Here is a 26,752-nt window from a genome sequence, read left to right as displayed (position 1 = left end):
TGTTTGAACAGAATCGCTATACTTATACACACGGTCGACTGTTCTTTCCTCACATCAGCACCAGCGGTAACGCTTGTCCTTCCCGGCCGACACATTAATTATTCCATCAGTCTCCATGGAGATCTGCAGATATTAATGCGTTTTTCGCAGTGCCCGCTGTTTTAATGCGTTTTCCGAGTTTCTAACAAATAATTCACTCTGTCTCGGGCGCGTGATGCACAGCAAATTGAAAGATGGCGCGAAAGAGCTCTTGAGCCGGCGCGCGCGTTCAGGTGCACACACGTCAGCTCTGCCTGCTCCTCGGATTGAATGAATAATTTTAGATGCACGGAAGGGATAGGCGCATAATCTAAACGCAACTGTACGTTCAAGCTTCTGTGCCATGAGCTGTCGTGTCCAGTGACCCGCTGGCGATGGGATCTGACCGGCATACTGATACGCTCCGACAGCAGCGTCAGCACCGGGGAGCGCGACAGCCGCAAGAACACCTCGCGCGCCACTTTGGATTTGGATCACGTTGCTGTGTAGTTGAAATCGCTGGAGCGCTTCTTCAGACTAAGTTTGGGATATTGCAACTCGGTCGATTAGAGAGATGCTGATCGCTCGGGATCAGTGGCGCGCGGGGATCTTGTGTCTCTTCATGCTCGTGGCTTTGACGCTTGGCCGTAGCCCGCCAGCGAACAGGTAAGACATAACGTGCTTGTGTATATCTGTATGATCATCAGTCTGACTGCTTTCCCTGCAGAGCCATGTTGAACCAGCCAAAGATGGTTTGCTGGTCTCAGCTGGTCTCCCTGCCTGTTGGCTGGTTTTAGCGTGGTTTTGGGCACTTTTCAGATGGTCAGGATGAAAACCAGTTTTACTTGCTTGGCCAGCCTGAGGTGGACTATCTAGAGCAGCTGGGCCATACTGGTAGACCAGCTAAGACCAGGTCGCCCAAGCTAGAAGACAGTTAAAACCAGCTTTGCTATGCTACAAGACCAGATTTTAGGCTTAAGATGGTTTCTTTCCGCACAGTTGAGTCACAGTTTCTTAAACTACTCTTCCCCAGTGTGAATGAACGGAGCAACATGTCATACGTCAAAGTCACCGTGGATAAACTTCTCAAAGGCTACGACATCCGTCTCAGGCCTGACTTCGGAGGTAAAGACGTTATATTGATTTAAAACACTTTTTTGGATGTGACCATTTTGATGGATGGATAATTGACTGTCATGAGACCATGTTAGAGAGATTGTGGTGTCTCTTTGCTTTGCAGGTCCTCCGGTTGATGTTGTTATGAGTATTGACATCTCTAGTATCGACATGGTGTCAGAAGTGAACATGGTGAGTCCACAGGCTGCTCAGATTGTTTAATAGATGATGGGCTATTAAGCAAGCAGAAATATCTGTCAACACAACCTGTTAAGGCTTGTAAAGTAAAGTGGTAGAATAAACTTCAATTTGCTATTGTAGTCCATTCAGGAAAGAGTTACAAGCTGTTCCTATTTCTTTCACAAGCTCAGCTGACTGTAATATTAGATATAGACATTGTGTTCATTTTGCATTATAATTGTTTTGGCATTGGAGCTGAACTGACATATTCTTTTACTCTGACTCAGCAAAGAAGGCCAAAATAAGCAATTTTGTGAGGAACATACACACAAGACCCCATATACCCACACCCACAGGATGGTGCAGGTTGAAGTAATGGATATATTTTTTTTAATTGAATACGAATTAACACAACAAAAGGTTACAAGTATGTGAACATAAGAAAAAAGAAAGGAAAAAGGGGACACATACAAACATGCGCACATACAAATATACACATATAGACATACAGTATATACTTCTCTTTTCTGTATTTTTCGGCAGTCTGTAAAAATATACCTCAGATTTCTTGTCAAATCTAGTTGTACAGTAAATCGCAAAGCTCTTTCACGTTTTGATGTGTGATTTTTTTTTTTGTGTGTGTGGAATTCACGCTGAAAACAAATGCTGCCGCTCAGTCTTTTTGCCACTTATGCCTAGTTCACACTACACAACTTTAAACGTCGGCAGATCGCTTTGCTGTTAGACTACATGACTTGCTCTGGAGTCTTGAAGTCGTTGTGGTGTTCACACTATGTGACACTACGTAAATGTTCTGCAACGGGGGTTACACACTACACGAGCTGACAACTCGTTTGCGCAATGATCTGTTTAGAACCCCGAAAAATATGGGTGTATAATTGGGTAAAGAATATGGGTGAAAGGATGGATAAGCACACGCGGGCAGCAGGGATTGTCTGTCAGAGAGAGTTGGAGGTGAGTAAAACATTATAATGAAAAAGCAGCTGCCTGTTGTGATTTAGCAACGATGGTTACAAATACAAAAGGCTTTTGTAATGTCATAACAAGCTGATCATTGGCTGTTTCTCGTCGCGACACATGACACCACAGGCTATCGAGTCGGCCGACAGCTCCAGATATTTGGCATGCTAGATATTTGTCTGGCGTCGGCGATGTGTCAGCAAGCGTTTTTGATGCGTCGTTAAGTATTTCACACTTAAAGATTGGCGAGCGCGGATCACCCGCAGATTTGCACGCGATTATAGCCTGACCTGTCGGCGAGCTCGTTAACTTGCAAATCGGGCCTAAATCGGGCTTAAAATCCTGTAGTGTGAACTAGCCATTAGTGGGCCTAAAGCCTGGTTCACACGGGACGATTTTAAAATTGTCGGCCGATTTTCCAAACCTGAGAGACCCCACACATGTCGATGAAAAATCACGGGTCTAACAGTTTTGGTCGTACAGTGTGTGGTGCGCAGCCACACGGCAAAATCAACACATCACACACAAACCGATTTGACTCCCGAGCATTCCCAGGTCAGACGGGAAATCTCGCAAAATCCCTCGAGATCAAACGTGACTTCAGAGTAAACAATCGTGGCGGACGAACAGGGTGCAGTGGCGATAGTTTGTAGTTTGTTTTTAAATGAAAAAAAAAAACGTTATCAAAAGAAAAGGCGATGGTCAAAGAAGTGGAGACTTTCTGGCGCGCCATGCCGCCGGCTGTTTTTATTTTGTTTCCCGGTGCTTCCTCGCCGCCTCGTCACCTCGCTTTCTGATTGGCTACACGCCACAGTCCACAGGCTGCGTGCTCGTTTGTCCCCGGGGGACGCCACACACGAGGAGAAATCGGGCCAAAAAAATCCAACATGTTGGATATCCCCGATTTGAGATCGGAGCGGTCCCGACGTCCTTCCGAGCAGACGAGAGCAGTCTTAACACACCACACACAGCAGGAATATCTGATCAGATTATTTTACGATAATCGGAGCATCCTTAAGATTGTCGGAAGGGGTGAATCGGGGCTAAAATCGGCCTAACTATCCTGCCGTGTGAACCAGGCTTAACCTATCATTTAAAATGATAAAAAAGTTGTAGGAATAATAGTAAAATGTGTTCTGAAATAAACTTCAGGTGTAGCCTTGTGCATTTCCACTCTGAAGTCTGAAGACTAATGCACTCTGTGGGATTTCTAGGATATTTAAGTCTAAGGTTGAGGTTGTTACTTTTGTTATGACAAGGTGTCACATTTCTCATGCTGGAAAGAGCTTTTTTTTGTGAATTATGGATAGTGGGCCTGAACAAAAGCCATTTCTGTGGTGATTTGTCATACATTAATTATTTTAGCAGGTGGGAGGCCTTTCAGGGAGGACACATGGTGGAGGGAGTTAGTGAGAAAGAGATAGTATTTGCAGTGTCTCCCTCAGGACTCGCTGTTTCTAGAAATTCTATGTTTCTAGAAATAATATAGTTTTAAAATAAAAAACTCAGAGTCAGAGTAAGAAACTAACCCAAAACCCAGTTATTGTGGAGTTTGAAGTTATAAGGTAGAGTTGACTCTGGTGGTTGGTTTCATTCATTCTTGACAGGAAGAAAGGATCTGGCATAACACTGAGTCTTCTTATACTCTGTTTTGAAGTTCTTTATCTAATCAGCTTCTCATGATTGCTTTTTATACTGTTGGGCAGAGGGTCAAAACCAAGGCAAAACAATACAAACAATAACAGTGTACATGAACGCCACCACAAATGTCGTAAATACGAGTGGGAAGCTTGGGATTTTCTTTAAGCCCCGATCTTTACTATTTGGAAATGTGCTGGAATACCACAATATTTAAAGATATTTAGCAGTGATATTGTCAGGCTTTTCTATTTACAGTGAAGTAAGCTAATTGCCTGCACAAAATATGATAGCATTATAATATAACAATATAATACGTAACGATAAAGTTTACAGTGGCTTCATAAATGAATTCAAAACATAAAAAAGCAAAACACACCTAATGCACATGCCTTGTTCTTTATTTTCTAGAAGTAGAGTTTAAGAACGCTGCTCTATTTTTGTGTAATTAATTAAGTGAAAGTACACAGCCATTTTACTCAGACGAAAGTGACTTGAACGCACCTGCCGTCATAAACACGACTTCCCACCACGTAAATACGAACTTCCATGGAGGACTTGAACGCACCACAAGACACAGGCAAACAGGGATACCCAGGGAAACGGGCGTAAGAGCAAAACCATAACAAGGGAAACAAGAGAGCGCTCAGAAATGCAGTGTGACACTATCTTGCAGAGAAAGTAAGCTGCAATGTAATGAATAGGGCTGTCCTCGACTAAAGATTTTTCTAGATTATGAATGGGAGACTGTCAAAACATTTAAATAATTTATTGATAATGTCTTTTGTTGTTTGATTAACATTAATGACACTCACTGCTCCTGAATGAATAACTTTTGTAACCTTAATTGTAAGGATTAATCAGTATTTAATTTATTTTGGGAAGACCATTTAGTGTTATTTTACATTTGATTCCTTATTACATTTCTTTAGTATTTATTTTCTTTATTCTATTTTCATTATTTGTGCTACTGCTTGTAAATAGTTTATTTGTTCTTATTTTATTACTGAGTGTTTACTTGTCTTTTCTGTGAATTCAATTAAGAGTTTGAAATCAGGCTTGTGCTGTGTGTACTCTATTGTGCAATGTTTGCCCCATTGCAAGAACAAAAATGCATTGCATGATCAAACATTTAGGTGAGATAATTATATATTTGGATAATGTTAAAATAAAATAAAATGCCCCCCCCCCACACCCAAAGAAAAAATCCCCACAAGAGTCACCTAAGGGGGGGATTCCCCCATTTTCAAAAATGAAACTCAAATTCTGATTGGAGCATCCCTATAAATAATTCTACATTATAAAACAAGGCTTCAAATAGATCTGTATCGGTGATTGCATGGCAGATACTGCTTTCTGTGATCCCAAAAATCCTGATCGGAGCACCCTTACTCCTTTCCTTCATTTTTACATCTAGATTACCTTGCATCTAATGCACACTTAATCTAGAGAAACGCAATTTCTTTTTTTATGTTGCATATTGATGGCTTAATTTGCTTCTAGTATTTTTTTTATTTTTTTTTGACATTATAACTATATTTTATTTATTGGTTATGGACCATTCAATGAAAGTAATTATCAGCTTGCTATCGGCCAGAATTTTAATATCAGTGCATCCCAAGTGCTTTTAGAAAATCTGATATTGAACTCCTTTGGTCCAAACTCTCTCATCCTATTTTCTCCTATTTGTTTGTCTGAAATGAAAACACACATACACTCTGACATGATTTTCATAACACTTCAGGATTGAAGCAGCAGAGATCGACAGACGTGTTTTCTGTTTATTTGCTTTTTAAAGCACAGAAAATCGCAGGTTCATAAAGAACTGCAAAGGGTGATTTGGCGGAGGAGTGAGAAAACCCGAATTTAAATAACTAATTTAGAAATGCCGTTAAACTAAAAGATAATCTACCTCAGCTCCCCTAAGAACATTGCAGAAGGTCAGCTGTTCTCAATGCTGTCACAGCTTCATATAGCCAGCTCTTACTGTATAAGCTTCTGCATTGATTGTTAATGTACACTGCTGGTTACCTCAGTTGCCCTCGTTCACCTCGTCGTGACTGCAGTGTGCGGATACATGTTAAGATTGCAGTAAAAAAGCAGACTCTTTGCCGCAGCATAATGCTGGTGTTTTTACTAATGACTTGTGTGGACTTAAGCAACAGAGACTTTATTAACTTTCTCAGTCTTGTTGTAAACGATGAATCAGTTTATTCCAAAGAAAAACTTGCATATTGTTGCCCTATTGTTGGTTTGATTGCTTCTATTGTTCTCCTCATTTGTAAGTCGCTTTGGATAAAAGTGTCTGCTAAATGATTATGTAAATATAAATGTAAATGTAAAAAAACTGGGTGTTCATAAGATTAATCAGGTTATTTTAAAGAAAAAATGGGTGTTCATAATATAATAGCTTAATCTTCCTCCGAAATTACTTTTCTTTTCTGCTGACGTCACTTAGGCCATGCAAGCTAACGGATAATTTTAACCAAAATATGTAGGCATTGATTCAGTAAACTTGCATTTGGTCTAGGTCAGGGGTGTCACACTCATTTTAAGTTGAAGGCTGGCTAGGAAAAAATGTAACCATGTGCGGGCCGAATTAGCCTACAATAATATTAACCATACAAAACTACAAATAATAGTAAAACTAGAAAAAAGGTTCAGGCTGTGCCTATGCAATCATATATCAATATGCATATTCTTTTTCTCACAATACTACATTTATATTTCAGGCCCTGTGCTGATTCATATCATTTCTGAAGATTCATGAAAAAAACTGTTTGTCTAAATAAACAAAGTCTAAATTCACATTGACTTTAATGCTGCGTCAAGCTGAATCAAGCCAAAGCACATTGGTGATTTTTCTTGATCTTTGTTCTTGTATTATTCGCTACTTTAAATCCTGTTGTGTCCCTCTGAAGTGAGTGTCTCTCTCAGCCTCTATTCTTCTGTTCCTCTGTGATGTCTTCTGTGTGATGGATTGGGCACAGAGAAATGAGTTCATTTTAAACCGCACTGTGAGATAGGGTGTGACTGTGATAGGTATGGCCTCCATTTGAGTGCATATGTGTGTGATGTTGTCTTTGTTTAAGCATTTGTGTATGTGCTTTTGTTTGTGTGTCAGGGTGCTCTGTGAAGAAGTTGAGGTGCTAGACTGATGATTTTAAGCGGTTGTCAGGGGCAACAGCTGCTTCTAATAATAGAATCTGAAGGAGGCATTTGTCCTAAGTGAACCTGAGGCACACCCATCCTGTCTCTCTTTCACATTTCTCTCGCTTTCTGACTCGGTCTTCGCTTTCTCTGCTTTTCTGCCACACTCACATAAATTCACTCAAATGTTGTCATCTGCACACTTCACGTCTGAAGAGTAGTTATGGATTTTATTTATATAAAAAGGGTGATAGTATGAGAAATAAAATGTCCTTGATCTTTTGAAATGAAATAATTCATGGTACTATGAAAATACTGTGCAAATCACAAATACATGATATGATGTTTCAGAACTCAGAACCATCCTCAATTTAAAAAAAAGACCACATTATTATAATTATTATTAATTATAATTATTAGTTATTATATATTATACTTTTTAAAATATTTGTACATTTTATTTTTGAATAATAATAAATTCATAATTCATAAATTAAAATGTAAAACAAATTAATAATAATAATGATAATTATTATTATTAGTTTAGTAGTAGTAGTGCACAGCTCCACAATGTGGCCTCCATATGTGGGACAACCTGCTTCATGTAGAATAAAACAGCTTTTTCTAGGCCACTGTAACGTCTGGAGTCTGAATCATGTGTCAGTGGACATAAATATATACTGTATATAGAACTGTTCAAAAGTTTGGGGTCAGTAAGCTGTGAATAGCTGCCCGAGAGGCATTTCAAAGATGGCCGCTGAGTAAAATGATTATTGCTTCAAAGGGACTTTGCCTGTACGCAATGCTGTTTGCTTCGGGGGTTGGGCGGAACTGACTGACCAGCAGTTTCTCTCAGTTTTTCCCCTCTGTTTGGCCTACTGTGTTCGTGGTCATCCAGTTTGAAATGTTGACTGCAAACACAGAGGTTTTTCAGATTTTCCGGCATTGTGTCCATGTTTACGCTTATTTGCAGCCTTTAGCCACTGCCTGTCTACAATGCGCTGGATCCTTCACTGGAAACCAAAAGTAACTCACTCCAGCTTAACATTTTCTCTTTGAATACTTGCACCCGGGAACAATACAAGTCGACACCATTATGATTCAAAGTTTGCTAAGAAGTATTTCCTACTAAAGAAAAGTGGTATTTGACTCAGGTAAGTGTAGCAGACTGGCGGGCGTGGCCTTGGCAACTTGTCAAGTGCATTACGGGTGTTGAAGTTTTCCTACCTATTTAACGAAAGGAAAGAGACCAGCCTTTTTCCCTGTTTTCTCTAGTCAGGTGACAACGGTTTAAAAAAATATTTTTCCATTCTACTGTATAGGTAACCAAATTTGATTGAAAGCCCATTTTGCCAGCAGTAAAAGTACCCTTTTAATCCCAACAGAAGAACTAACAATAAGTGTAAAAAATGGGTAAACCTGCATGTATCACCTGTCTGTCCTGAAGGATCCTGAAGTTAGAAAAGAGCACCTGTAATAACACAATTTAACAAAATCATTGTAAACTAGTAGCATTTACAGTTTTCACTTTAAGGTCATGCATACATGCAGTAGGCTACATCATCTCAAAAAGTTTTCCCCTCAAAGGCATGTTATGAAGTGATTGCATAGAGATGTTTAAGTCACAATATAAGAAGAATTTGAGAAGAATTTTAACCAAATCTTTGCAGTACAGATGAGACTGGAGAAGCAGTAGTGCTGGGACAGGACCTACCTGCACCCCTTAGTAGGGGAGCTGAAACGTGTTATAAAAAAGTGTTTTTATAACATCACACATATGGAGAATCTCAGAATACTAATTGATCCAAATTATCTTCATTTTGATTCCTCACTGCTTTTTCTTTATGTGTTTACTGAAAGGTTTTGCATATTCCATTGATTAATATTGACAGGATCAAATTTTACTGCATTGCAGCAAACAACTTGAACTTGCTAAGAATAGAAACATGACTGTTACTGTCCTAACACAAGAACATATATCCTGTTCTATTGCACTATTCAAAAGCTTACAAAAAAAGAAAATTGAAGAAAAGAAAAATTGATAAATTAAATTGCTTTATTTAATTATTGACTGAATTTTTTATTTTTTGTTACATCAGTTTAAATAAACTCTTTAATTAGTTGTGTTATATGTTTTCACAGTTTGTATCTTAAAACTGTTGGACTTTACTTTTAATTGCATGTGGCATTCAGCACTGATTTCATGGTTTTCAACTAACCTGGGTGACGCTGTGTTTTGGCCACAGCAATAATGACAACTTGTACAGGTACAAGGTAAAAAGTGAATTTCACAATTGTTTCTAAATCTCCACTGTACGATTATTTGATGTGATATAATATGATAGGTCTGATTATTAGATATGATATGCTCTGTCAGAGATTTACTGAGTATTAATTCCGGTGAATGAAGCTAGTTAAATTATTGTGCTTTTTTGCAGCATCTCAGTGTTGGTTTTTACAGCTGGTTTTAAAGCCAAGGTTTTCTGCCAGAATAACAGATGCTGTGATTGTTTTATAGGGGTTTGTAAGTGTCTCTGAGAAGCAGGGTGATTCCACTCTGTCTGTTTAACATTCACTCTCACTTATCATGTTGGTTTAATGGGATCTCAACTTAATTTATGGAATCTCTTATTCAACTGAGAAACGTGGTGACTGGGGGATGGAGTTAAAGCAGAAGCCTCATAGAAAATGTGACTGCGTTTTACAGTCTAACCTTTGGCTTTACAGTTAGTCCCAACACATTTGGGTTCTTAAGAGACCTTTTCATTTTCATAGCAACCTAAATGAAGTGCACAGTCATGTAAGTGGCAATTACTGAGAGTCAGACTAGTATATGGATGTACTGTTGGAACGGGATCTCATTTTAAGTTAGTGATTTCACTGACTTGATTAACTCGACCTCAAAGCAACTTTATTTTCCTTATATTGTGGAGAATGAAGCACACATTTGTTATAATTTTGTTGTTTTGTCTGCAAAGGAGAGCTTGTCATCTTAGATGATGCTTTGTGTTTTTACACATCTGGAGGCAGTGGCTATCTGACCTCGTCTGAGAAAAGGTCTTGGCTTGGAAGGCAAGCTCAACCTCGAGGTGATTGACATCCTCTTTGATATGTCAGAGTGGGATGAAGATGTAGGTCCTGAGATTACAGATGCAGACAGAAAAGGAAATTAGATAAATAGCAGTGGGATATATTTTAGTATGTGTCTGTGACATTTTCTTTGAGTGTTAGTGGGGCGTTTGCATATGCTAAAAGGCATGCATGTTTTCGCTGTTGAAACCACTGAGAACGCACAATTTTAATGTAGTGTGCATTTTTGTTTTTTTATGTATATTATACATTTGAAAGTTTTGAGACTAAAGTTACACTTAAAATTTAATAAAAATGAATTTCATATTGTTAGATTGTGGCAAAATGTTGATCAGATGGAATCCCCACGTCCAAAAATACAGAATTATCAGATCCGACTCCGGACGGCAAATCCCTTCCAGAAGATATTCCGTTTTGTCTGGTTTCCAAACCCACTTAGCAATACCCCTTTAAAACTCATGAAAATAGTGGCAGGCTTCGGGTCCTCCTAGGATTTTATACGCGTTATTCAGCATGTTCTTCTTCAAACCGCAGCAGCGCGTCAGAAGCAGAGGACAAGGTCTGTGCATTTATTGATAGATTTTTATGATATTTGCATCTGTGCTGTACTTTGTCATAAATGCTGTTTACACAATATTTGTTATTATTATTTTTTTTTTTTTGTTACTTTCATCTATATGGCATGAGACTTTGTGACTTTTCCTACTCTTGCTATACTTCATACTTCAGTAAAATCAAATTGTTTTTATAATAAATCCAAAAGCAAAAAAAAAAACATAAAAAGAACTATAAAAGGAAGTGAAAATGGCAAATGAGCTAATGACTGGTCCTCTGCAGCCATCTACTGGTTATATTGGTAATTTCATGTCATTTTAAAAGTGTTTTTATTTTCCACCAGATGACAGAAACCCTCCACTAAACCGATATATAGCTATAGCGAATTTATAGTGAAATCATTCATAGAAAATTATATTGAATGATTTTGCAAGTTATTTTAGTTTTACATGCTATATTTTAGTAGGAAGTATTAAAGGTATGGAATAGGTGATAATTAGCAGTTAATAAGACAACTTTATAGTTTGCTTTATGTAACACAAACATTAAATTTCAATGCCATGTATAAATAAGTGATAAAAATGAATAATTCTCATCCTTTTGAATTCAGATGTAGTTGGGTTTATTGTTCACAGTATTATTATTTTGGGCTATTTCTCCATTATGTTTCTGACTTGAATGTGTGATTTTTTTTCTGTAATAATGAATGCCCAATTTGGAGGGACGAGTTTTCCAGGGGCACTTGAAGGCATTTGACAATCAGAAAGAGTCCAGATATTTTTGGTCTTCATTTTGAACTGTACATTTATCATTTATTTTTGTGTGTGTTTTTCAGGACTATACCATCACCATGTATTTCCAGCAGTCCTGGCGCGATAAGCGTCTGTCCTACACAGGGATCCCTCTAAATCTTACTTTGGATAACCGAGTGGCTGATCAACTCTGGGTGCCTGATACTTACTTCATAAATGACAAGAAATCTTTTGTTCATGGGGTCACTGTGAAGAACCGCATGATTCGTCTACATCCTGATGGGACTGTGCTCTACGGCCTCAGGTCAGAGAGTTTGTGTGTGTGCGCAGTTTTTTTTAAGTATTTTTTGTTTTACCTCTTCTCTCTCTCATGCATGAGATTAATGTTAGATTCTTTTGTGTGCGTGCAACTTTACATTTATCTCTGTCTGTATGTGTATGCTATATTTTTGGCTGACCCTATTACCCTGTCCTGATGTTGCTTTTTTTAGAATTTAAAGCCCAGTGAGAGAAGCGTATCCTGTCTCAGTCAGGGAATATAGGTTCTGTTTACCAAAGAAAGATGAGGCTGTCTCTGTCCTGGTTGAACCAGGCTATTTGTTAGCATTCACTAATTAGCAAGAGCACAGTCCATATCTGGACCCCGGATTGGTTTAATCCAGACATTATTATTATTATAACTTGTAAAGAGAACAAAAAAAATGTAAGTCATGAGTACATTATGTACACTTCCCTTCAAATCTTTGGGGGTTTTAATGTTTAAAAAAAAATTGAAATATAAAGTAAAATCAACATTTCAGTAATATTATGACATATTATTACAATTTAAAATAATCTATCTATTTGAATACATTTTAAAATATAATTTATATCTGTGATGACAAAGCTGAATTTTCAGCATCATTACTCCAGTCTTCAGTGTCAAATGATCCTTCAGAAATCCTTCTAATATTCGGATCTGCTGCTCAGGAGACATTTCTTATTATTATCAATGTTAAAAGCAGTCTAAATGCTTAATATTTTTGTGGAAAATTTATTTTTTTCAGGATTCTTTGATGAATAGAGAGTGCATTACATTATAAATGACTTTACTGTCACTTTTAATCAATTTAATGCATCTATGGTGAATAAAAGTTCCTTCCAAAAAATAAAGGTAATTGACACCAAACTTTAAAAAAATATATTTTTTATGTTTTAAACACAAAATACATTCAGTTAGATTTATGCTAAAGATAAGACAAACAACTATTTTAAGAAAATAAACAAGATTAGCTTCTATTATTGTCACTGTAAACAAAAATAGAAAAAAAAGTGTATCAGGACAATTCTGGCCTGTTAAAGACTCACTAGAAGAGAAATAACTTTCAGTAGTCATTGTTAAAGGGATAGTTCACCCAAAAATTTAAAAGAAATTAATTTACTCACAATCGAGTTGTTCCAAACATATATGAATTTTGTCTTCTGCTGAACACAAAAGAAGATATTTTGAAGAAAGTTGGTAACGAAACAGGTTTGGTTACCCATATTCTACAATCTACATCTTCTTTTGTGTTCAGCAGAAGACAGAAATTCTTACAAGTTTGGAACAACTTGAGGGTGAGTATACGATGACAGAATTTTCTTTTTTGGGTGAACTATCCCTTTAAATCTACTAAAAAACATAAAAGGAAAATGATGATTAATTAAAGTCAAGATTAATGTCTTTCTGCAGAGGAAAAGCTGCAGTCCTACACTTCTTTCCCTACATAGTGCGATATTCCATCTCTCTCCATCTTGCTCAATACTGTATAATTTATATCTAATGTACTATGCCTGAGAGGTATGGACATGTGCTGCTCTACATCGGTGTGCACCTATTAGTGTGTGTCTATAAATATATATGTGATCACTGATTAGATCTCTCTGCCAGAAAAACAATACGGAGTATAATAAGGTGTTTTTTCGTGGGGGTGGATGTACCTGTACGTGTATACAGTGTGTTTGTGTTGCATTTGTCAGGGAAAAGTGCTTTATACCCATTCAGAGCTGCAGAACGAAGAAGCAATTCCATCATAAGTTGTCAAAAAGTGCAGCAGTCACGCACTGAAAGGCCATCACATGTGTGTTTCCGTGTTAATTCAAGCTCAACATAATTAAGATCCAGCCAGAGGCATTTCAGAGAGGGGCTGCACGCTGCAGACATGACTGAGACAGCGTTAAGGCAATTACACAGGAGAGGAATAAAGAGGGATGAAACACGAGAGTGATATAACGCAGTGTGCCTGCAGTGTTATTTTACCAGCAGCTTGTGAGAGAACCTTTAAATGACACGTGAATAAACAATAAGCAAATATTACTGTGTATTACCATCCAATTACTTGCTACATTTCACTTAATGGCGGTTGATAGGGAGATGATTACATTTGTTTTGTCATATGAAGAAGTACACGTGTGCTTGTCAAATCATTATTAGTTCAGCATGAATTAAAGTTCTGCAAAGCTTTCCGAATATAAATCTCATTGCAGGTGGAAGTTGGTGGCTGTAACACCATCTGCTCTTAAATGTTTCACTTACCTCTTCTGACATCTGGACAATTTTTCTAAAATAATATAAGTATGTTTGATCAGTCAAACTCAAAAGCAAACTTGCTATTACTGTAGACATACTAAACAACTGCTCAATTGTAATAGTATCGTGTTGTTGTTTTTCGCCTCATATCTGTAGGATAACTACCACAGCTGCATGTATGATGGATTTGCGCAGATACCCGCTGGATGAGCAGAACTGCACGCTGGAGATTGAAAGTTGTAAGTGATGTTCACGGTTTAACCGTTAGCATTCATGACTAGCATGCTGAATAGATAGGTTGATTGCATATCCACAATTAATCATGTGTTAATGTATTAGCTGAGAAAACCCTGAATGAATATCATTCAAAGTCATTATAGTGTCATTAAAGCTACACTGTATAATTTTTTAAGTTGATTCTTAGCAAAAAACACTTTGTTCTTTCAAAATTATATGTGCTCATTAATGTGTAATTACTTCTACCAACTAAATAAGTATTCTCGTAAGCGTAGAATCTGCCATTTAGAATAAATACGAGCGAGTCGCTCGAATGGTGGAAGCCATTTTGCGCCTCCATCTTGAAAATACATTAGCCAAAGAGGGACATACCTGGAAATTCAAGCTTCACCTTTCGAGAATGCGAGGGGGAGATTACTTGCGACTGCCGGCAGATTTGAAATAATTCGGCCACCGTAGGAGTTAAAACACCCTCGGAATGGGAGGGGCTAGAAAGTAATATTCAGTTGGTAGTCATATACAATTTCACCGCTAGATGGGAGAAAATCCTACATAGTGTAGCTTTAAATAGACTAAAAGTGGTTTTGAATTAATATTTAGTTTATTTTAGTTTTCTTATCATTGAACACAAGACTATCACTGGCCTATAGTTCACACAGCCATTCCTTTTACAGTCGAGTTTGTTAAACTGTCCAAGGGTGCGTTTACCATAAGCAAAGTTTTCTCAAGTTCAGTCATTACCAATATAGTTCAACAATTTAACATTTCCCCAAACCATAGTTCCAACGATTTCATTTACAAACAGCATTGCAAAGTCGTGTGATTTGAACTACAGTTCTTGACCTGTTGAATCATAGTTTCAATTTAGTATGACATGTGGACTTATATAGATCATGCTCTTAATCTCATATATGCAAATTTCATTCTATGTCTTTTAGTTTGTCAGAAGAATGAAAGCTCTGTTTTTGAAGAGTGCATTGGGCGAATGTGCTCTAGAACCCCAGGGAAGCCTGGAGTATGACGTAAGAGGGAACCTGCGATTGAATCAAACGTCTGGAATTAAAGCAAAGCAACAAAGAACAAAAATAGCGAAGTAGTCCTCTGATGCCATGTTCAGTATTTACAGCAATTAATGAGAGTTCTGTGTTGTTGAACAAATGTGGTTTGAACTAAGGGACGTGCTACAAAGTTACTATGGTTTCAGGAAAAAGTTGTGACTCGCTACTGTAGTTAAGTTCTATAACACCAAATTGTACTATGGTAGTTAAGCAGCGATTTAAGCTGTTATACTGGAAACGCACCCCATGGTAGACCGTTCACACTGGACACGTTCTTGTATTCTGTCTGTCAGTTTTTATTTAATTTTTTTAATTATGTACATATGCAGAATTGCTTTTCCATCACGTACTCTTCAGCATCTTGTACCATGATTGTCACAATATTAAGACATCTGGTCAAGACACGTCTTGAGCACTGAGCATATCTCCAACATTCTGTTACATGTGTTTCATCTCACTGTTTTTTAACTCAAGATCACGTCCTTTGTGAACGGCTTCACATGTGAGGAGGTAAATAAAGGTTGTAATTCCAAGTTGTATTTCTCCTCTGGTAGGAAAATGGGTCAGGGGCATGATTAATTTTATTAATTTTCTTTTCACACCATTCTGTTTAATTAATACCATTAAATTAATATAAAACATTGACAGCTCTAAAAATACATAGAGAGAAGGTGAATGCAAAAAAGTCCACATTTTCAATGAAAGCATTAAATGAAGATGCATGAATTTCTTGCAGCAATGCAGCAAAAACTGGCACAATCAGTTGTATAATCCTAATGCATGTATGCATGCATCATTATAAATTTATCAAGAAAAATATCTGCAGAGAATCTGGCTTTGCTGACTAATCTCACCGTTTCATCTTTCTCAGTCTCTGCAAATGTCTTACTCTCTGTCACTCTTTCTTTTTGCTCTCTTTCATCTTCTCCCCTCATCTCTTTTGCACTTTGCCTCTCTCAGTGTGACAGACAGTGTTTGTAATTGGGTGTCTTCTTTGTTGGTCAGACAGCTGTATTCCTGTGAGGCTGCTGTCATGTCAGAGCTCTGAGATGCATATCACAACAGGAAGGAGAAACCTCAACATCACAGCAGACATAAACCATGTCGCTTTCACACGGCAGACATAAATCATGTCACCTTCTCATCATCCCATGGATGATGAGAATGTGGTGAAGGTGACATGATTTATGTGGACAAGATCAGACTTACTGTAATAAGAGACAAAAATACTTTCCACAAATAAGTTAAAAGTAGTTAGTAGTTCACCCAAAAATGAAAATTGTTCTTCTGAAAATAAAAGAAGATAATTTGAAGATTGTTGGTAACCAAACAATTTTGGAGACCATTGACTTCCATAATAGCCAAAAAAAAGCAAAAAAAAAAACATTCAAAATATCTAGTTTTGGAATACATTTCATTCATATTTCATTTTTGGGTGAGCCATCCCTTTACGCACATGTCATGGAATAAAGTCTCTTTTATTCTTTTTTTAATCAGAAGGTCAGTAAACATTTGCGTTCAATTTGTTATGGAGCCTTTCATTTGGATGCTATTCATTTTATATGAATTTGCCCATTTTTACAAATCTGTTTTTTTACAAACCAAAATTTGATATTTCACACAGTTTGCTTTTAAGAAACTCAGATGCTTAGATCTTTCATTGACTCTTAATGCTTATATCTTTCAACACAAAATAAAAAATGGGACAGCTAAATATTTTTAATTGACTAAATATTTAAAGATATGAACCACAATAATCTCAATTTAGGAGATTTTTTTTAAAAATTGGTACTGTCAATACAGTGGAAGAGGAACAGGCCTAAAACATTTTGGAACAGTCATTGAACACCAGAGTGTACCCTTTTTGTAGAAACCAATTAATCCAACGTTACAGACTCGAACATTAAAGAGAAGGGGACCGGGAAGAGTAGACCTTCATGAGGATTATCGCTGTGCTTCAGTCACTCAGGAGTATAGGCTGATGTTTCTTTTGATTGGACTTAATGAAGAAGATCGTAATACTTTATCTTCTAATTAAGCTTTAATGTTCTACAGTACTGTGCTCTCTTGGAGATAAGCGCACAGAGTCTGCAGGGACAATCTTTAGCAGTTAGACTTGGACCGGACCTCTCACAGAAGTGTTCTCACTGCATTCACATGCTGATTTACACCCCTGACAACACAGACTTCGGGAACGTGAGAGAGGCCGCTTTCCCTTTGAGCCAGCATGCTGTTTTGTGGATATATGTGTATTTCTGAATGTTTCTGTCCCTCTTTTGTTTCTCAGATGGCTACACTACAGATGACATTGAGTTCTACTGGCAAGGAGGAAGTTCGGTGACGGGGGTGGACAACATTGAGTTGCCGCAGTTCTCTATTATTGATTATAAAACACTGTCTAAGAAAGCTGTGTTTGCCACAGGTACAGTGCGCTCCCTGCATGTTCATGAGATGATTAGACTTTCTTTTGAGATGAGTCAGCCCTCCTCAGTCAGTACTGTATGCCAAGATTCTTTCAGTTCACTTCAGTTCAAACATGATTCATTAAAATAGTTGTATATTTGTAAGCACAGAAATTCGAAAGTGGTATGCGTGTAGCTGTAATATTGTTTTTATGTGAATGAAATTATGCTACATAATGTCTGGTCCAGTTTGCGGCTTATTTTCGTCAAGCCCCGCCCACTTAGATAGGAATCTATCTGACTGACACGTTAAACGATCAACCACAGTTTGTTTTAGTAAATCTGAAACATGATACCGGTGCAGAAAAAGCTCATTCGAAATATGGTGTAACAGTCTCCACAGTTTGTTAACAAATGCATGACTATTCAAAAGTTTGGGGTCAGTAAAAAAAATACTTTTGAAAGAAATTAATGCTTTTATTGACACTGAAGTAAGTAATGGCTGTATTGAGTAATGGCTGCTGAAAACTCAGCTTTGCCATCACATGAATACATTACATTTTAAAATCTATTAAAATAGAAAAAAGTTATTTTAAATTGTAATAATAATAAACTTTATTTTATATAACGCCTTTAAAGCAGCTTCTCAAGGCACTTTACACAATAAAAATACAAAGAGAGAGGGAAAAAAATACACAGATAGAAATACAAAGCGTACAAAAAACAAAAGAACACACTGGAATACAAAATAATTAAAACCATCAAGAAAAAGCTAACCTTTTAGGTTTTAGATTGGATTTAAAAATGCTTCGATTTTGTACATCTTTAATATGAGAAGGAAGTGTGAGTCTAGGAGCATAGAATGAGAAAGCCCTGTCCCATACAGATAGTAAACGTGTCTGTCTAATGTCACAATATTGCTGTTTTTAATGTATTTTTGGTCAAATAAATGTAGCCTTATTGAGCATATGAGGCTCTATGATATAAAATCTTACCAACCCCAAACTTTTGAATGAATTATTACTGTGTGATTAAATTGAACTGAACTATGTGTGTACAGAACAGGATTAAGCACTAATAGGTGAAATGACAACCAAATTTAGCTGCAGTGTGTAAGTGGCGTTTGTGTACCTCACTGACACAAAACACTTTAATTTCTCACTTTCAGGGTCGTATCCTCGTCTGTCTCTCAGTTTTAAACTGAAGAGAAACATTGGATATTTCATCCTACAGACCTACATGCCTTCAACACTGATCACCATCCTGTCCTGGGTCTCCTTCTGGATCAACTATGATGCTTCAGCTGCAAGAGTTGCACTAGGTGTGTGTGTGTGTGTGTGTGTGTGTGTGTGTGTGTGTGTGTGTGTGTGTGTGTGAGAGAGAGGACACCTAGTACTTCACACCAACTAAAGACACGTTTTTCTACACCTCCCTTTTCCCACTTCTTAAATTTACAATTAATGTCAACCAGTTTCTAAATAAGTTTTTTTAAGCATTGTAAAACTGACTCTTTTTAGGAATCACCACCGTTCTGACTATGACTACAATCAACACTCATCTTAGGGAGACTTTACCCAAGATCCCTTATGTGAAGGCCATAGACATCTATCTGATGGGCTGCTTTGTCTTTGTGTTCCTGGCCTTGCTCGAGTATGCTTTCGTCAACTACATATTCTTCGGCCGTGGTCCACATTTACGGAAGAAAGTGGCAGAAAAAGCTGCAAAAAGCAACAATGAGAAGAGTAACAAAGTTCAGGTGGGTTTTTGACCAGCTCTATGTTTACACTAAGTAATTCTTTTGATCAATACAGTAGAGGTGTTGGACTTCATACTGTCTCATATTATTATGTAGATTACCTTCATCAAACATTCACAAGTTAATTTCTAAAAACACTAATTTAATAACACTGTTAAATGTAATCTTTAGCAAATCTGAAATTTTTTCATACATTATAATGTGGCCATGCCTAAATTTACTGGATTTTAGTTTTTAGTGTTTTATTTTAAATTAAATTCCGACATAATAATATTGGCCAAAACTTAATTTTCTTATCAGCATTGGCCAGACTTTTAATATTGATACAACTCTAAATCACTTTTATTTACTGATATTCAGTTTTATTTATTCCTTCTTTTATATTAATAAAGGTTGATGTCCATGTAAGCATTCCCCTGACGAACCTTGATCTTCGCCTTAGTGGGGCTGAGATGTTAGGTGCTCTTGGGGACCCGAGGAACACCATGTTTTCTTATGATAGTGCCAGCATCCAATACCGTAAGCCCCTTACAAGTCGGGACCTCTATGGACGGCCCACTGCCGCTGTCGAGAGGCCAATGGCACGAAAAAAGAGTCATCTTAGGAGGCGAGCCGCTCAGCTGAAGGTGAAGATTCCAGACCTGACAGATGTAAACTCCATTGACAAGTGGTCACGTGTCATTTTTCCGATCACCTACACCTTCTTTAACTTAGTATACTGGCTGTATTATGTCCACTAGGGAGCAGCACTGACTCGACCCAGCCATTCACACATCAGGTCAGGCTCTCTAACCCTCCTTGCGGTTTCGACTGCCAGTCAGACAGGAGGAAGAGGTGCATTCTGTAGTTAGCCCTTCTCTGTAAATTATTAAACTATACAAATATATAATATAAATCTGTATTATAATTTTTCAATAAGAAAATAAGTCAAAATGACTACTCAACTTTTGCTGCTTAATGTAGATTATCATAAATATTAGTTAAAATTGTCGCTGGATTTTTGCACTTTGCTTCTGTGGGATCATTTTCACTGACTTGCAGAAAGTGCAACTACGCAATGGGAAGAAAATATGCTTTTCTTAGCTGACGACTGCATTGCACATCTACTGTAGGTCAGGCAGGCTTGAATTTGTAAAACAGCATTTGAAAGTTGTTTTCATCATTTATCTTTCATATATGAAGGTCTTAAAAGGATGTTCTGGGTTTTTTACAAGCTCTGACATTTGTAGCATAAATTTCATTACAACAGAAATTAATTTCGACCTGTCCCTCAGTTTTATTATAAATAATAAATCATTTTTAAATAAAGCTCTTCATTTCAAATTACTTTTATTTGTTACTTTTACTTGTAGATATTATTAAAGCTTTACAAAAAAGTAGGCTTTTTTATTTATTTAAGAAAACCAATTGTTATTCAGTTATTTGTGTCTGAGGTAAATATGACCCAAGCTAAAGATTAAGAAGAATAGTAAAAGTGTTGACCTAATTTTGTTCAATATATGTGGTAATAGTTTGTGGTTACAGTAAGACACTTACAATAGAAGTATACAGGCCAGGCAATTGAAATAACCACATAACATGAAACGCTATGAAACTTTACACCAGTTGCCATAATGTAATGGTTGAGCACTGCTTACATGGGCCAAACGGAATTAATGTGCACTATAATTAACTTAATATAAGTTAATTCACCTAGAAAAGTAGTTCCTTCAAAAAGTGACATTTTATAGTTAGTCGATGGAGCTTAACTTGAATTAAAACCTGGAACATTTCTTTAAAGCAAGACCTTCATAGTATATATTGTTCAAGTTTGTTGATGAAAGTCTTACCCCAGTTTAGACACATCACATACTGTAGATTAAACCTGTTCTTATAAAGACTTCACTACCAAGAAATGGGCTCATCATTTGGGTTACAGTATATATAGGGCTTGGTTAAGACTACAACTCAAAAAAATAAAATAATTGTCTGGTGTCTATATGTGGCCTAACACACTTTTTGTTCTCTATAATCAAATGTAGTCAATCTGCCAAGAATGGATGTCCTTGCATCAATATGACAACACATGATGACAAGCAGGATGTACAGGAGTTCAAAGTCTGGACAGTATGTACATTTGTACATTAAAACATATCAGGTATCGGATGATCTATGATGTCATCAAGTTTTTCTGTACTTTTTCTTATAAGCCAATTAATCCTGCATATTTCATTCAAAGCAGTAGTTGAATTTTTCAGCCCACTTTATATTAAGTGTCTAACTACTGTGTAGTGTGTACTATCATTTATATTAATCATTTCATACAATGCACTTATTGTATTCATACATTTCTTACACTGTACGTATATTTAAAAATACCTTCATGAAATTGATTTCTCTAATTACTCTGTTGTTGACCCTTCTCTTACACCTTAAGTGAAGTGAAGTGGAGTGACATGAAGGCCAAGTATGGTAACCCTCTTTGTCTATTTGTCCTCTGCATTGATTTAACCCATCCAAGTTAGTGCACACACATTAGGAGTAGTGAGTAGTGAACACTAGGCAGTGATTTGCTGTGGTGCCCGGGGAACAATTGTGGATATTGAGGGTGGAAGAGAATGCTGTTTGTTCAGTCCCAGTATTGAGAATTGAACCTGCAACCTTGCGGTTACAAGTCTGACTCTCTAACCATTAGGCCACAAATGCTCCATTAAACCTAAATAAACCAATAGCAGCAAAAGTGTGTTTGGTATCACTTTATTTTACAGTGTTCTTGTTACAGGTTACATGTAGTTACTATAGTAATTACATGCAACTAACAGTAAACCCTCTACTTAACCCTCAATATGAACACAATAAGTGCATTGTACCTAATAAATAGATAGATAGATGTAGGTACATAGTAGTTAAAGACACCTAATATAAAGAGTGACAGTTTAATACTGTAAAGCCCAATAAAATCCAGACTTGATTCATTAGCAAGAGGTTAAAAATTATATATAGCTTAATTATGTTAGTTCAATATTTGACTCGGCACTCCTAACACTATTGCAATCGAAATGTAGCTATGACTTTAGAAATAGCCATTGTTAGGGATGTAGTTCTAACTTATATAGTAAGTGATTTAACTGTATTTACCTTTCAAATTTGTATTTAGCTTTAAACATATTCACTGCGAGTTATATATTATCCAAGCTCACCAAAATGTCAGATAGGACTTAATAACAAATTAGATTTTTCCTCTTTATGGCTGAACTTGTGCCTTTAAAAAAAAAAAAAAAAAAAAAAAAAAAACATTTTACAGGGTTTACCATTCAATAGCTGGGTTGAAATTTTCTGAATGGATTTCCACTTTTCTATATAACAAAGATTACTCAAGGGTACCACACATAATCAAAATGAAAGGTACTTTCAAGGGCTTTTCCAATGCCCTGCATTAATATTCTATGTAATATTAAAAATATATTAATATATATGGCATGTAAATAAATTGCTTGCATTGCAACACTCTTTTTAGTGTCAATCTGACTGGGATATAGACAGCTCAGTTATTGTCCAGGAGTGAATTAACTCCATTAAAGATTCTCATTTAAAGCTAATCAAAGAGATCTCAAGAGTGGCAGAATAAAAACAAAGCTCACACACGCTCCAGCCAGAATCAGCATGAAGACACAAACACGTAAAACACATAGAAGCGTAAACATATTTAACTTAGGGGTCTGATAGGCCATATATCACTCATACAACGGCAAATGCCAAAAAAGTATGTTATAAACAGTATCCTATTATCCCTGTATGATTTCTGTAATTGCACTCATGCTATTGGCCGTGCAATCTTGTGCAGATGGGGAGTGTGTTGAAGGAGAATGCATTATCACTGATTGAGACTGATAAGATGATTGTATTTGAGTGTATGTTTGTATTTAAGCTTAGCAACCACAGTTGTACTTTATTTTAAATCGTAGACATTTTGAATGAATTCAAATAAAATATCCCACTAAGCAAAATGTGAAGAGCTGATTATTGCATTGTTGTTGCATTAACACAGGACATAGGTGTTCTTTTGTGAACTGGGAAGTCTACGAATCATGATGGACACTGATTTAACTGTGGATTGGATTAAAAAAAGGGTTAATTGTTCTTACAAACCATGTCTGGGGGGTTTCTGCCTTTTATTATTTTATCTGCCTATTACTTATTATGTTGACTCGCATTGACAAAAAAGGAACAACTCTCAAGTCATGTGTTGGCATTAATGTTTTTAATTGCTTTATTTAGAAAGGCATCCCTTGGGGTGTGAAACCAAAATTATTTTACATTTCATGGAGAATTGAACAAGATCCTGGCATCCGTTTAGCTTTTCATCGTGTAAAATCCTCAGCTTCAAAACTATCCTAGCACCATTAATCACGCAAGTCAACTCTAGTCCATAATGATGTAGCTTGAACAATAATATTCAGTCTGTTGAGCTCTTTATGAACACTTCATAGGTAGAGAGACTGAGAGATTCCCGGTTCTGTCCATAAGGTTCCTGTTTGCCCGCATGCAGGCATTCTCTCATAATAAAGACATCAGAAATCCTCTCTTGACAGCAGATGGCACAGAATCATCTTTATACGGAAATGTACTGGTTGGTATGCATCTTCATTTCAACTGCAGCACCACCTAAAATAAGACACAAAGTCAGCAGAGGTAAGCGTTGGTGAGACTACTGTATAATAATGTGCCCCTTTTATGATTTTTTGGATGTTGTATGTAGTGTTATTTAGCTGTTTTGAATGTAGAAGTTCTGCAAAGTTTCAAAGATCAAAGTGAATGATAAATGGAGTTATTGTCTCCCAAAAGAAAGCCGATTCTGAACTGCCTGAAACGAGTCATCAGTATGTAATTCCGGCCTTGCTGCGCAAACCTCTAGGTTTGCAGGTTTTTTGGCTGTCCCTGAACACCGTCTACTTTGACTCGCCCTTAAACACTAGTTTTAGTTGAGGCCTGGAAGAGTTTGGTTCATGTTGTCGACATGTCGAGAAGACGCTCTTTTCTGCACTGCGAATTTAAATCCACTTTGTATGCACTTCCGAAAGATGAAGACTTGGGTTTGAATTGATGCGGTAAAACCAACACTATGATAACCGTTCGTATCACTGTGTTTACAAGTGCTGAGGAAGCCTCCTGAAATGCAGATACAGTAAAGGGCGTTTTGTATTATAACACATGCTGTAAGCGATAGACCAATCACAACAGCCTGAGCCACCTGACCAATCAGAGCAGAGTAGGCTCTCAAGAGGAGGAGTTTAAAGAGACCAAACACTGTGATAAAAGAGGTGATGCAGCAATGGGGTTTTTTAAAGAAAATATAAGGGGGTTTTTTTGTTGTTTTTTTATCTTGGATATGTGTAAACCTATTTTAGGAGACTCCAAAACTACAAAAAACAAGGAACTCACACACACTATCAGTACTTGCAAATGAGTTTCAGTACTGATAGTGTGCGGGAGTTCCTTGTTTTTTGTAGATTTTTTTTACCTACTTATTTGGTCTTTTTTTCCCACGCCCCTATCACCTGCAGGTGTGCGATGGTGTTTGCTAATTAGGAAACTCCAAAACAAAATTATAAACTAATAGGGGCACTTTAATAGTCCATTACCTTAACCTAAAGCATTACCTTATTAGCAGCCTCTAGTGAACTGATGAGAGTTTGCAGCTCCTCTTTGTTCATTTCTATATTCACAGATCTCTGAAGTCCATTCTCTTTCAGGTCCAGACTGAGATTTAGCAGAGGGGTGTTTAAAGCTGACAGCTTATCACTGGATAATGCCAGCTAGGAAGGAGAGGGGGGAGGACGTAAGAAAGCAATATTAGCAAATGGAAAAATCCAATAGATTTTCCTATCACTATGATTAATGCACACGTGTATGTGTGTGCTTGGTGCACCTTTAACTGCCAGTTAAAGTCCTGTAGCTGTGTGCTAGAGATGGCATTAGTTCTCTCCACCAGAGCACGTCTGATCTCATCAAACCTGGACCGCACACACTGGACAACAGCCTCAGCCCGTGCTGTGTCCAAATCGCTCAGCAGTTCCTGGATCTTCAGACGTGCACATAATGAATCAGATGTTTAGTCAACCAATAAATCTGTTTGAACATTTATATGATTCTGTACACAGTCAGACACGTTTATATGTCTATTCAGAGTCTCCTCTACTAACCTCTTGATCTGAGCAGCCCCTTCCTACAGCAAAGCGGATGAGAGAAGAGAGAGTGTTCATTAACTCCACCCATTCTGTCAGACTCCACCGATCACCGTAATCTGTTTGCCTCGGACCACTCCGCCCGCACACCCCATCCACCACCCTGTGCATGAGCTTACAAAAGAAACAAGGAATTGAAGTTTTCAGGGTTCAAATTCAAGCTGATAAACAAAGATTACTGTATAAGGAGTTTCATCTAGAATGGCGCATTTTAAACAACATGATAACTTAATCATTTTTGTAAAAAATATGTGATCCCGACTGTTTTTAAAAAAGTAAACAAACAAAACAATTCACAAGCCAAAAACTATACCAAGCACTGACCCGGCTGATCTCAAGCTGATGGCAGAAGGTGTGCTACTGGTGTCGAAACAGAATCAATACAACTAACTTATCTGTGCATTTAAATAACTTCATAAATAGCATTATATACTTACTTTAGGACATTCTTCAGATGGTAATTTGTCGAGAAATTTTATCATTATGCTGTCAGTCGTCTTCCTCAGCGTCAAAGACGTCAGCTGACCGAAATGTCACGTGACTTCATCTTCTGTCGGCTGTCGCGTCAGTGCCTTCAAGGATGTCGTTTGTACTCTGGGATTTATTAATGAAACATTTGACATGCTACTTAAATTTACCTGTTAAAGTGCAACAAACTATTTCACTGTTGTCACATTTATACATTATTGTCAACTTGAACGAACCCGGAACTATTCGCTCACAACATTTCAAATTAAAAGTTCAAAATCGTACATTTACTAGATTTCGATTTGAAATTAGATTCACATTTATTTAAATTAATTGTAACTTATTCGGACTATTTTTCACCAAGCAAAAGAACAGGTTTTGTACAGACAAACTTTTCCTATGTCTTAAAAGAAAAAAGAAAAAAACTTAACGTCAGATGTAATATGTATATTTCACTCAAAATCCCTTTTGAAAATGCTGGTAATCAACGATTACTACGATTTTACGTTAAAAAAAATAAATAATAATTTTAGATTGCCAAAGCTTGATCAAACTTGCAATAATAATACTGGCACACAG

At 37.0% G+C, this 26,752-nt stretch overlaps 2 protein-coding genes across 5 annotated transcripts; one reads left to right on the top strand and one right to left on the bottom strand.

Moving 5' to 3' along the window:
• gabrb1 (gamma-aminobutyric acid type A receptor subunit beta1) lies at nt 1–23,711 on the top strand. 4 transcript variants are annotated; one of them, XM_084092952.1, is made up of 10 exons: nt 1–684; nt 1,052–1,143; nt 1,259–1,326; nt 11,564–11,784; nt 14,185–14,267; nt 17,611–17,745; nt 18,894–19,046; nt 19,243–19,481; nt 19,874–20,107; nt 21,503–23,706. In XM_084092952.1, exons 1-10 carry the CDS (start codon nt 593–595, stop codon nt 21,548–21,550), a joined length of 1,365 nt encoding a protein of 454 aa, XP_083949078.1. In that variant the 5' UTR covers nt 1–592; the 3' UTR covers nt 21,551–23,706. The 4 variants fall into 4 exon arrangements, with proteins under 4 accessions (XP_083949078.1, XP_083949077.1, XP_083949079.1 ...); XM_084092951.1 differs by having other exon boundaries at nt 19,874–23,711; XM_084092953.1 differs by having other exon boundaries at nt 586–684; nt 1,018–1,143; nt 19,874–23,711.
• On the bottom strand, nt 23,707–26,411 carry commd8 (COMM domain containing 8). The gene is made up of 5 exons (XM_084092955.1): nt 26,143–26,411; nt 25,664–25,819; nt 25,390–25,542; nt 25,121–25,276; nt 23,707–24,125 (listed from the first exon to the last, which is right to left on the bottom strand). Exons 1-5 carry the CDS (start codon nt 26,185–26,187, stop codon nt 24,105–24,107), a joined length of 531 nt encoding a protein of 176 aa, XP_083949081.1. The 5' UTR covers nt 26,188–26,411; the 3' UTR covers nt 23,707–24,104.
• Nucleotides 26,412–26,752: the final 341 nt, after the last annotated feature.

The sequence above is a fragment of the Abramis brama genome (genome assembly GCF_963993115.1).
Source record: "Abramis brama genome assembly, chromosome: 19".
NCBI lineage: Eukaryota > Metazoa > Chordata > Actinopteri > Cypriniformes > Leuciscidae > Abramis > Abramis brama.
The sequence above is the reverse complement of the archived record's forward strand: the minus strand, read 5'-3'. Positions and strand labels throughout refer to the sequence as shown.

What these genes read in the sequence shown, in the direction of transcription:
- gabrb1 (XM_084092951.1), top strand. Translation starts at nt 593, where the DNA reads ATGCTGATCGCTCGGGATCAGTGGCGCGCGGGGATCTTGTGTCTCTTC. An exon ending in CACGCTGGAGATTGAAAGTT is followed by an intron (nt 14,268 to 17,610) that starts GTAAGTGATGTT and finishes TTTGTTTCTCAG; the next exon opens with ATGGCTACACTACAGATGAC. An exon ending in AGCTGCAAGAGTTGCACTAG is followed by an intron (nt 19,047 to 19,242) that starts GTGTGTGTGTGT and finishes GACTCTTTTTAG; the next exon opens with GAATCACCACCGTTCTGACT.
- commd8 (XM_084092955.1), bottom strand. Translation starts at nt 26,187, where the DNA reads ATGATAAAATTTCTCGACAAATTACCATCTGAAGAATGTCCTAAA. An exon ending in GGGGCTGCTCAGATCAAGAG is followed by an intron (nt 25,543 to 25,663) that starts GTTAGTAGAGGA and finishes GCACGTCTGAAG; the next exon opens with ATCCAGGAACTGCTGAGCGA. An exon ending in CACTAGAGGCTGCTAATAAG is followed by an intron (nt 24,126 to 25,120) that starts GTAATGCTTTAG and finishes GTCTTATTTTAG; the next exon opens with GTGGTGCTGCAGTTGAAATG.